Below are 12,687 nucleotides of genomic sequence, written 5' to 3' on the forward strand. Positions count from 1 at the left end.
AATCCCAAAATTTATCTTTCCCAAAAATGTAAACAAAAAAAATCAGTCGGTACTTACGTTCCTTGTCGGTGATTTTCATTTTATCCAGCCGCGGGTCGCTCTTATCGTTGTAAATGATGGCGGCCGAAGCTCCCCGCTGATACACATGCTTAACCTTCTCCTCGAAGTTGCAGTTGCCCCGCTTGATCAGCGCTATCCAGGGTTCGTTGGCCGGTGGCAGCGGGGCACCTCCGGTTCCGGTCAAGTTCTCGGTACACGCGAAGTGATCCTCCACATCGTTGGATCGAGTAATGTGTACCAGCTTTCCGGTTCGATTGAAGATATGCCCTTCGCCGTACTTTCCGGCTTCATCCTGATCCGTTACCACTTCGGAATCATTGTTCACGTAACTGTGGGTCAAGAACGCTAGCGTATAGCTGTCGTAGGCCATCCGGTCTTCGGCCGGCAGGGCAAAGGAGGACACTCCGTTGGAGAATTCGGTTGGCGCCGAAAATGAGGTGAGATCGTGATGGCTGGGGGAAGAATTGGCCGCCACCAGAGAGGCGCCGACCAACAGCGAAAGGAAGTTATTCATGTTCACCTGATAACTGATGGCAGACATTCCGAGACTAAAATGGCTAGAATGGAATCTTCTTCGTAACTTCTTGTGGTAATTTTTTCGTTTTCTTCTGGCTTGTTTGCTCGAGGTTAAACCAAGCCGAGAAGTCAGTCAATCACTGTGAACTTTTTCTTAAAATCTAAAACACAAACGTTTTCGCGAGTATTGTGAAATCCTGTCACTTTGGACACTGGTTCAACATGGTTCTGGTGGATCACTCTTCAGCCAGTCGCAGGAGTCGCTTTCTCGCAGCAAATGCAGCGAACCTGTCGGGGTCGTTTGTTCACTAGAACAGACTAATAATGGAACTCGTGTGACACTTGTCGATGATTGGCACCTTTGTAATCATAGCTGCTGCGTCCATTCCCTAATAGCACCACCTTGGCCTAGGCCTATCGTTTTGGCGAAGGCGAAATCGTAGACACTACCTGAAATCAATAAGAAAGAAAGAGGTTTGGAAGTTAGTGAATGAATAAAAAAAGAGTTTTGAAACAGATGTAAAGAAGAAAGTTGTTAAATCTGAATATAAAAAACCGTTGAAATGAGAGATTCAACGAAGGTTTCAGTATTGGAATAGTGTTAATTTATTCACTTCATCAGTAAAGGGTGATACGGTCAAAATTTGGTCAATGGAAAACGCGTGTAAATCGGTAAAATCGTTTATTAAAAAAAAAAAAACAAATTAAATTTCTTTTTCAAGTTTAATTAGTCCGCTTTTCCAAATCCAAATTACCGGGCCTTACGCTTAACCCCTGCCATCAGATTTTGTATAGCCACCTTGTCCACCTTCTTCGCCGCATAAAGTCAGTTTGCCTTGAACTGCTGCTCGTCCTTAGCAGTTTTTTTGGTCTTTTTTAGGTTCCGCTTGACAATAGCCCAGTATTTCTCAATTGGGCGGAGCTCTGGCGTGTTCTTGTCCTTGGGAACCACCTGCACGTTGTTGGTGGCGTATCATTCCATGGACTTTTTACCGTAATGGCAAGATGCCAAATCCGGCCAAAACAATACGGAACAGCCGTGTTTCTTCAGGAAAGGCAGCAGACGTTTATTCAAACACTCTTTCGCGTAAATTTCTTGGTTGACAGTCCCGGAAGCTATGAAAATGCTGCTTTTCAAGCCACAGGTACAGATGGCTTGCCAAACCAGATATTTATCGCGAACTTTGACAGTTTCATGTGCTTGAAAGTATCTGCTAACTTTCCCCTTCCTTTTGCCGTATAAAACTCCTGTCCCGGAAGCTGCTTGTAGTCGGCTTTGACGTAGGTTTCGTCGTCCATTACCACGCAGTTAAACTTCGTCAGCATCGTCGTGTACAGCCTCCGGGATCGCGCTTTGGCCGTCGTATTTTGTTTATCATCGCGATTTGGAGTCACAACCTTCTTGTAAGTCGATAGTCCGGCTCGTTTTTTGGCTCGATGCACGGTTGTAGACGATACACCCAGCTTATTTGCGGCATCTCGAAGAGATAGGTTAGGGTTTCGCTTGAAACTACCGGCAACTCTCTTTGTCGTCTCAGCGGCTTCCGGTTTTCGATTTCCCCCCGATCCAGACTTCCTGGCTGTCGACAAACGTTCTTCAAACACTTTAATTACATTTGTAACGGTTGATTTGGCAACTTTAAGCGGTTTTGCCAGCTTTGAGTGCGAGTAGCTCGGATTTTCGCGATGCGCAACATTCTACACACACACACCTTCAAATTGAGGGGTGTTCAGGTATTTTAAATGCAAAATTGAAACAAACACGTCAAGTTGATATTGACCAAATTTTGACCGTATCATCCTCTAAGTCCTTACAAAGCTACACCTTATACTAGTGAAAGCTAGTTCCTTCAGCAATTTATAATTGGTAATTTCTCTAGAATCTTATAACAATGAACAAATGTGTTGTTTCAGTGTCGGAATAGAGTTAATTTATTCACTACTTCAGTAAGGTCCTTACGAAACTACATCCTATACTAGCGATTGCTAGTTCCTCTAGCAATACAAGTTTGGTGATTTTTTTAGAATGTTATAACAATGAACAAATGTGATCCTTATGGAATGAGGGATATTGTTAATTCTCTATTCGCTCCTTTTCTTGCGAATTGGTAATAATTAATTTGAGTAAATTTACCAATTGACAAGTGAGCTTTTGCAATATGCAATGGTTTCCAAAGCAATACCTCAGTGTAGCATTTTGGAACCCCTTCTGTTTACCTTATAAATATGTTAAAAAATTATATAAATTGAAATTGCATGGTAAATCGTGATTTTTTTCTGAAGATACCGCCTTGTCCTACGAGAACTCTGATTTCAGGATAGTGGTTGTTGAGATATAAGTTGCCGTATACCTCAATGCTAACCTACCTAATCTATTAACCGGATACCGAAATTTCACAACCAGCTTCAAGTTTTCCCAACAGTCGTTGTTCAAATCGTTTAAGAATCTTAAACTTGACATACTGATAAGATAGAGAAAAGATGTATTTATATGTGGGTTCGCACCACCGTAAGCTTCGTATGCCATATGTGCCCCTTGGATTCACCCTATGATTCTACATCGAGGGGTAGGCTGTGCCCCTCACCCTTTTAACTTGATCCTGTTTCTCATTTTTACTCTTTCTCCTTTTTCCTCCTCCTCGTTTTCTCTCATCCTTCTTTTTTCTCTTTCGCCTTTTTCTCTTTCGCCAACTTCAGACTAGTACGGCAGACCCCAAGACGTATATCGGCAGAAAAACATTGCATGTTCTGCCCTTTCATCCGTATCAACGCCCGGACAATATGGCGACCCATGACTCGAAAGAAACTGCGCCAGGTAAAAGTTGACCTCTCCATACTGCTGATTTACACAGAATTAAAACCGTGGGGTTAGCCCATGCATCCATCTTGCGTTGCTTGATGGGTCCCATTGATCCTGTCGCTTAAGCATTGATGATGCTTGTTGAGCTTTACGCACTCCTCTAACAGCACTTATCACGCAACATTATTTATCCTCTGTCAGAGAGATGTCGATGGGAATTATGCCCACAAAGACAAAAACTGCACCTGTTGAGAAGGTCCTGCATGCACATCAAACTCGCAAGCTTCAGGCCGCTCCTCCGTATCGTAGTTTTGATTGTGCTACGCTCGCAAGGAGACATCTGGCAGTTCGGCATAGTCCAAGTCAGTGTTCTGAATATCACTCATTTTCAATGAATGTTTCTGATTGCACTTCGCACCTGAACGTACAGCGGTCGGGTTTCGTTATTGATTGCTACTGGACCTACCCGATCATCGATCGTTCAATTCATCGCTAAAATACAGATCACCTCGCACGATGCTTGCTGTCAAAACAGTGCAGCACCATCATCAAATTGGAATATCACCAATGCGCAATGCATATGGCGAATCTTGTTGGTCTTCGATCAGGAGTGAATGGATCAGGCTGTGAGTGAATGATACATGAAGCCGATCATTAGCGTATTTTGTTTGATTTGATATAAAGCAAATTAATAAATTTATTTGTTGTTATAACGTTTTTTAACATCAGTATGATCAAAATCAAATTGCAGTTGTGTTTGTGAGGGAAAGACGTTCACTTTCGCCGTGTTTTTCAATTTTTACAAGTTCTCTTATTAAAATGTCGTACGTCACGTTAAAACTACTGAGAATTTATGGTGTCCCGCACAACTGTTTGATTTTTCTCGTCCTGCAAAAAATAATTTTGAATTTCATATAATTCAGGCAGATACTGAGTGAGCTACATTCAGAATGGATCAGTTTGTATCTCACTCATCTCCGATATGCGATGTTTGCTGAACCGATGATTCTGAATGATGCGACTCGGTTTGCATAGCTGATAGGAGCGCTGATCGAGATTGCATACCAGCCAGGCGAAGCAGTAGCGAGAGGCGCTATCCCATTATACAATCGGAATGTTTCCAACAGGAAACGCATCCTGAGTGTTTGTTTTGATTGATTTTCGGACCATTGGTCCAAGTCAGTGAGTCGAAAACATTCGACGCACTATCAAAACAATATTTGACATGTATACAGAAACTTAAGCGGCCGTCGACCATTACTCCGAGGTATTTCAGCGGCTGTTTCGAAGATGTGGTGTGTCCTCGAACAGTAATCTCCATGTGCGGCACAACTTTTCTGTTGATAACGAGCGATACTTCGGTTTTATGGTTGTCTATCTGAAGCTTGACTCCTTCTATCCAGATGCCAACCCTTTCCACAGACACCGTTGCAAGGTCCTCTACCTCCTCGATTGTTTAGCCAGTGTTCATGAGCAAGATATCGTCTGCAAATCCGACTATCTGCGCGCCTGCTGGTAGTTTCAGCGTTAACACCTCATTATACAATCTCATCTTTTGATACACGCGTTTCGCGTACTCTGTCACCATTCGGATGGCGTCCACAGTGGATCTCCTTTTCCAGGAACCGAACTGTCTATTCGACAGTCCACTTTCACCCTCTGTGCAAATAGTTAGTCTGGATACCAAGGGTATCCGATAGACAAATAGGTCTGTAAGATGACAGATGCCCTGAGAGTTTTCTCGGTTACGGTAGTAACACCAGCTTCGTGATTTTTCACAGGTTGGGAAAAAATCCCACTTTTGTAACAGCAGTCTGAAAGTATCTGGAATGGTCAGTACTGCCATCTTCACCACTGATTTCGGGATTCTTTCTGGGCCTGGGGCCTTGTTCACCGCAAGTTTCTTTGCGATGGCCACAAGTTTCTCGTTCGTTACTGGCTCGATGTCGGGGAGTTCCACGTCGTACGGGGCTAGTGGCCACTGCTCCGGGGCATGCTGCGGAAAAGATTCGCAACGATCTCCTTTCATTTTTTTCCGAACTCTTTTTCCGCTTGTCGACTCCGGGCCACCGATTCTCGCTAGTGTAACTCTAAAGGCTTGGTCCCATGATACAGTGCGTATTGCTCTTTAGCAGTTTTCTCTGCTCGTCCTGATAGCTCGTGCTACCCTGGCAGCTCGATAAACGGCACCTTTATTTTCTTTGTCGGCATCGTTTCTCGCCCGTTGAGCTAGATGCCTGTCTATAAGATAGCTAGCACGCAAATCGGCATATTCTGAGGTCCTCCAGTAAGCTGGTGATCACCACCACTTGGGTATATTTCTTCTGGGCATAGGCATGTCGCACACCGCTTCTATCATTTTCGTAAGCTGTTCAGCATTTTGCACTAGCGATGCTCCCTGCATGTTTATAGATTCAACGTAGTCTTCCTGATCAAAAATGGTTGTCTTCCATCTCCGCTCTTGGACCGGCAGTTGCCTCGTAACAACAGGATTTCGGTCTCCTACGCTGTAGCGTATCGCTTGGTGATCGCTGTGGGTGTAGTCTTCATACACTCTCGAGTTCATATCTGTTTTAGGTGACATCAATCACTGACGTTCTGTCTGGCATTCCATGCTTGCGATTGGTGCTGGTAGCTCCAGTGTTACGCAGTCCAACCTCCAGTATAGCAAATGCCTCTAGTAAGCCTCTAGGATCATTGCACCTGCTACCCCAGTTAACCGCCCTAGCGTAAAAGTCTACTCCTATCACAACAGGAGGCTTCCCTGTATGTGTTGAACTCCCCGATCGTTCATCTCTGTGGAGCGTAGCAGCTGCAGAAGAAGATACCGTTAATTTTTGCAATCACGAATCCGTTCCGAGAATCTGTCACTATCTTCTGAATAGGAAAAAATCCCATGACGTAGACAGCGGCTAAGCTAGACCGTTTTGCTGCCCAGTTACCATTTCCAGCATGAATTTCAGTTGATGTTTGCAAATTCTTGCGAAGCGTCCTTCTTTACCACATCTTCGGCAGCATCCGGTCGGGAGCGACGATTTATATGTTGTGTACATAGATTATTTAGTGCTTTATACATCAATTATACATTTTAACTACATAATGAACTGTAGAGGCTACTATTATAATAAACACTAATAACACGATTATGCCAAAATTTACACGAGCAAATAGTATTGAATTTTGCATTTTCTTAAGCTTCTGGGCTTCTTAATTTTTAATTTTCTTTTGAGTTTTTACGGTATGACAAATTTGAAAATTTCAAATACGGAGCTTAATATGGTTATTAGGCTGAAATACTTGAAACATTTTTTTCTGCTGACGACATACATTTATTGCCTTCATGCAGTATATTTTATATTCACTTCTACATAGAAGCAAATAAGAAGATTGTCGTAAACTGTAATGTACTGTAAATACATATATTGTTCCAATCCCAAGCAACCAAAAGTCACATATTTACTTGAATGAAGGCATTGAAAGATACATATTGGCTGACAAAGAAAATCAACTGCCCAATTCCCTTTAGTGAACTTTATGTACTCATTAATGAACTTGAAAGTTGCATAAGCGATTAATATGTACGTTGTATGTGACATGTTTTGCCCAATTCACATGAGTGAACTAAATGTACTCATTAACGAACTTGAAAGTTGCAAAAGTGATCTATTTATACGTTATATGGGACTTAAGTCACATAAAGAGCACAAAAGTGCTCAAAACGGGATTTGGTAGATTTAGATTTAATGTTTCGTTTATTCATGTAACATAAGACTAATCTTTTAAATCGTTACAATTTGAGTTACAAATCTGATTTCGTTTCTGAGGCGTTTGATAGAGAGAAAAAAAAAATTACACTAACTATACTAAGACGGTTGAGTTGCATTTTAATTAATTCCCCTGTTAAGTCTAGCCAGAATATCCTTCTTGAACATAAATTTAGTTTTTATAAGTTTGCTTTCAATGGGTAAACGGTTCCAATTAGCAATGCCTCTCACCATAAAAGAATTACCATAATAAGCCGATCGGTGAGTCGGGATGGCAAAGCTTGATATTCGTTCACTGCGTAAAGGTACCAACAAAGTGTGAAGGTAGTTAGGCTTTTTGGAAGAAATTATCTTATGTAAAATCGTGATGGATCGATATTTTAAAAAATTTTCGAAAGAGCATCCTATTAATTGTAAATGAAATTGAGAAACATTGGCATAACGATTTAGGTTGAAAACGTATCTAACGCAAGCATTTAATGCTACCCGCATCCTTGAAAGTGATTCTGAACTGGCATTGAAATAAATAAAATCACAATACATTAAATGGGGAAGTAAATAGGTTTTGAACAGTCTTATTTTGGTATTGACATCGAGATGACGAGTGGTTAAATTTAACTGTTTTAGCGTAAAATAAATTTTTGAACACTGATTGTTTACTTGAGATCTCCAAACAAAATTATTTTCCATTATCAAACCTAAGTTATTAGCTTTTTCAACAAAAACTAGGCTGGCTCCATTGATTGATAATCTTGGAGCAGGAGGTTTTATCTTCAGTTTCGATATAAACATAGCTTTAGTTTTTTCTGAGTTGATGGGAAGAGAATTGTTATTAGACCAGATGCAAAGCTTTTCAAGATCACTATTGATTCTAAGAGAAACCTCGATGGGGTCATAAGTCTCGTCAACACATAAATATAACTGAACATCATCAGCAAAAATATGAATCGAACAGTTTTCAAATATTGTCGGTAGATCGTTGATAAACAAGGAGAATAGTATTGGACCCAAAACTGATCCCTGGGGAACTCCTGAGGCTATAGGTTTAAAATTAGAAAATGTATCACCGTATGAAACAGATTGACTTCTACCCGTTAAATAGGAGTTTATTAGTTCAATTGCAGGTTTCGAGAATCCGAATTTCTCACTTAATTTGAATAAGAGCTTTTGATGAGAAACTCTATCGAATGCTTTCGAAAAGTCAATAAGAACTAGAACAGCAATACCTCTTTTATCAATTGTTTTAGCTATATCATTATGAACTTTTATAAGCGCGGTTTCAGTACTATGATTTTCACGGAATCCTGATTGGTAGTCATGAATTAAATTAAGATTATGACAGAAGTCAGTGATTTGGTGTTTAATGAGTTTTTCGAACACTTTAGATAGAGCGCTGAGAATACTTATAGGACGTAAATTCGATATGGCAGTAGATTTAGGTTTTTTGAGTATGGGAATTATTTTAGTAAGTTTCCATTCCAACGGATACTGTGAAGTTTTTATGATTGTATTAAAAAGGTGCATGACAAAAGGCAGTATAAATGGTAAAGCTAGCTGTAACAGTTTAATTGGTATATTGTCAAAGCTCATAGCATTAGATTTAATTGAGTGAATGGCATTTACAATTTCGTAGTCTACGACAGCATGAAAACTGAATGAACTGGAAAGATATGAATTATTTGGTTCAAACTGATCATTAGTTGAGAAATTTGAAACGAAAAAATCATTAATTTCATCAGCGGTGTAATTACAAATGGTACCAATATTGTTATCTTTGTTTATTCCCAGCCTCTTTACATTTTTCCATAATTGTTTGGGAGGAAGTTCAAAGTTAATGCTCTTTTTATCATGGTTTATTTTTGATTTCATAATAAGTGAAGTAACTTTATTGCGTAGCATTTTAAATGTTGTCCTATTTTCGTGATTTCTATTTCGTATCCAATTTTTATAGGCTAAATCCCTGTTGACCATCGCCAACTCTATGTCTCGATTGAACCAGGGGCTTCTTCGGGTTTTAATAAATCTCAAGGGAAAACAGCGTTCATGAAGTAGGCTTAAATTTGAATTCAAAATTTCCAGAAGTCGGTTCGGATCATTCATAGAACAGAAATCATACCATTCAAAATTCTGTGAAGTTTGTAAAAATAATTCAACGTCGAAACGTGCGTAGTCACGACGCCAAAATCCTACAGATAAATCAGTCCGAGAATAATTTAAAGTCGTAAAAATCAAATCATGGGGAGTTATACCTGACAGAGAAATTTGGTTGAATTTAATGATGTTCTGTAGCGAATTGGTAATAAATAAGTCCAGTAAAGAGCACCCATTACGATGGAAAAAAGTCGGTTCAGAATTAACTATATGAAAAGAAGAACTTTCTAAGATATTCAAAAAATCGGTCAACCTTCTAGAATGCCTATTCGGGTCTGTATTAAAGTCACCGATGATGAATGTACTATCATAATTAAGAGCAAAATCTTCAAAATGATTGACTAATACGTCCGAACAGTCAACATTAGGTGGATTGTAATAAACGCCTATCAACATTGAGCTTATTCCAACGAAAAGCTCTAGTAGCATAAACTCGGTTTGATAAGGTATATTGTTATCAGAAATTGAAACTATACGACATTTCAAATCTTTTTTATAATAGATACAAATTCCTCCTCCATGGCGATTCCGATCATTTCTTAGAATATTATAGTTTTGTATTTCGATTATTGAATTGGAAATAGTTTGATCAAGCCAACTTTCCGAAAAGCATATCAGGTCAAGTCTACTACCCCGGAATAAAGTTTTTAATTCTTCAAATTTTGTTAGGTTACGAGCACACAAACTTTGGACATTCAAATGACAAATGTTCAACTTATTTGGACTCAGCGCAGCATGTAGTACTGCACTTGGTATATTCATAGAGGAGGCATTACTATGGATACGTCTAGCCATTATCACACAAAAAGAATAGCAAATTCAAGAAAGATACCCAGCATAAACCCAACAAGGAAACTAATTCTAGCAACTCACCTGATAACTTCTTATATGACATTGTGATAGTCCAAAAACTCAATCACGTGATTCAATCGATTCATAAGAAAAATACCTGAAGCAAATAAAAAGAAAATTCAGAAAGAAGAAAAAAGTAACAAAAACTACACCTCATGTAAATGAATGTTTATAACTTTTCGATGCAAAGGAAAACTACTTAGTATTGCATTGAAATGATCTAAATCCCATTCGAATCAGCAGCAAACAGCACAGCAGTAAACAACACAGCAGCTAACAGCACAGCAGCAACGAGAACAGTGGATGACACTGTTCAGGAGGGGAAGGATTCAAGGGAACGAAGGATAGGAAGCGAAAGGAAAATTTGGAAGGATTAGAATGGCAATTTAGGATAGGTTTTGATTGAGTTGTTTTGCGGTGTAGATCGGTTCCATTCCAAGGTTAGGATTACGTTGAATGAAGATGAGCCCGTCCTTTGAAACCACTTTCGTAAGGTGTCCCGTTTTCTTGAGTTTCAAGGCCTCTGATCGCAGGTTTCTGGCATGTACAGTAAGGTTTTCGTTGATGAAAATTCGATCGTCACTAGAAAAGCCCACGGTGCGTAGTGTAAGGGATCTTCGGCTTAGATAAGCACTAAAAAAAGCGTCTCTTCGTTGCTTCATGGCAAATTCGCATAGAATTAGCGGCTTAGATCCTACTGCTATTGGCGACTTAGCTAGACGACGTAAATCAACAATAGGCGATGGCACACCCAATTCACTGGCAATTTTTTCAAATACCTTGTTGAGATCTTCGTTGTGAGTGAAAGGTATCCCAGAGATAACGAGTTGCGGTGATTTCTTAATCCTTTCAATAGCTTCATTTGAAATGAACAAATCGTCACGTAACGTATTAACCTCACTGCGTATTTTGTTGACATCATCAATAGTTTGTTGCCTTAGAGAAGTGACGTGTTCCTCCAAAAAATCGATCCGCTGGCTCAATTCTGCTTTCGTGGCTGCAATGTCGGCTTCGAGTTTCTTTTCCATTTGGTTCATCCTGTCGTTCAATCCAGAAAACATTGTCTGCATGCGTGTCCACAGGTCCGTCAGAGAATCAACTTCTTCGTCCGAGTTGGTCAAATCCTCCCGTGACCGTTTAGGCAAAGCTGTTACCAACGGTTGTGATGATAAAGCGGTATTGGATCGTGTAGAAAGCTTGTTTTTGTCCATTCTGCTTGTGGTCGACATTTCGTAAACAAACAGCAATGCGACAACTGCTAAGCAAATTTCTGAAGGGGAACTGTAAAATGGTGTTGGCAGGTCGAAAATGTGAAGCTTCACTTCAACAAGATGACTTGGCTTATTTGGTCGATAATTAGCCAAAATTTGCAATTATCACCAATGGTTCAGTAACGATTGCTTAACTGTTAGTAGGAACTTTCCGACTTCAGCAAATATAGGATTTTTAGGTGTAGTTAGCAGCACAAAAACCGATTAAATCACGATCACTAAATTTACCGTACTTCAACAAACATCCCTTCAGAAACATTCGTCACATAAAGTGCATTGAAGTGCTTTCAAAATCAAATCACTACTTCAAGTTTTAGTTTCATCTAGAGATGTACCGAATATTCGGTCGGCCGAATATTCGGCGCCGAATATCGCCGAAAAACCGTTAAGCCGAATATTCGGCTCACCGAATAGTTGAGCTAAGTATTCGGCCGAATAGGCCGAATAGGCCGAATATCTTCTACAGCCTAGTAAATTTTTCAAATATTTCTTGATAATTTATAAAATATCCTTAAGTAATATTGTAAAAGCTACGCAATCATTAAAACTTTATGGTTTCAGTAAAACAACTAAGGTGTATCCGCGTATCTTTCACTGTTGATCGTACAGGAGGATGCTGAATGGTATCGCTTCATACTTTGGTAATAGTTTATTCCAGATTTTCTGGATATATTCGAGCTTGCCCATTAATCCAGTACAGAATCCAGATAAGTCTGGACGGAATATCCACATATTGTTTAATACTTCCCGAGTTTGTCTCGGGTTTATTCAGATTAATTACTAAATCAAATAAAAAACTCAAATTCCTCTTTAAAATTTTCTAGATTTTGTGTTCAACTTTTCAAACATTTCAAATTATACACAAATTTTGCCTTTATTAATTTATTTATTTTTTTTTTCAAAAATCGTTCTGAATGCCTGATCGACTGGATAAGAGTGGTAGAAAGTATGGTTTGTTTAATGTTTAAGATTATCTTTCTTTTCGTCAACTATTTTCAACTTGCCCAAATTCGACCTTCATCTAATTCAATATCAGAGAAGCAATTCCAAAAAGCTTGGTACCTGTTTCGGTATGTTTTATTCCAGATTTCACAGGAACGCAATCTCTCTGGTGATAAACGCCCTAGAAGCGACTTATCTGATGTCTTTTCAGTTATTGTTGACATTTGAAAAATCAGAAAGACCTCTACTTAAAAAATATCTTGTAAAACATCATCCGATGATATCATATGGTTGAGAATAATCGACTAAAAAACATGTGAGGCATTAATAT

At 39.4% G+C, this 12,687-nt stretch overlaps 1 protein-coding gene across 1 annotated transcript in view; it reads right to left on the reverse strand.

Moving 5' to 3' along the window:
• LOC129749068 (E3 ubiquitin-protein ligase goliath-like) overlaps window positions 1-12,687 on the reverse strand; it is a 227,129-nt gene that overhangs the window by 95,789 nt on the left and 118,653 nt on the right. The window contains exon 4 of the mRNA XM_055743909.1: window positions 58-1,022. Within this exon, the coding sequence (XP_055599884.1) occupies window positions 58-601 (544 nt within the window). The 5' untranslated portion in view covers window positions 602-1,022. The remainder of the gene's footprint in view (window positions 1-57; window positions 1,023-12,687) is intronic.

Source organism: Uranotaenia lowii, chromosome 2, assembly GCF_029784155.1.
Source record: "Uranotaenia lowii strain MFRU-FL chromosome 2, ASM2978415v1, whole genome shotgun sequence".
In the NCBI taxonomy this organism is placed as follows: Eukaryota; Metazoa; Arthropoda; class Insecta; order Diptera; family Culicidae; genus Uranotaenia; species Uranotaenia lowii.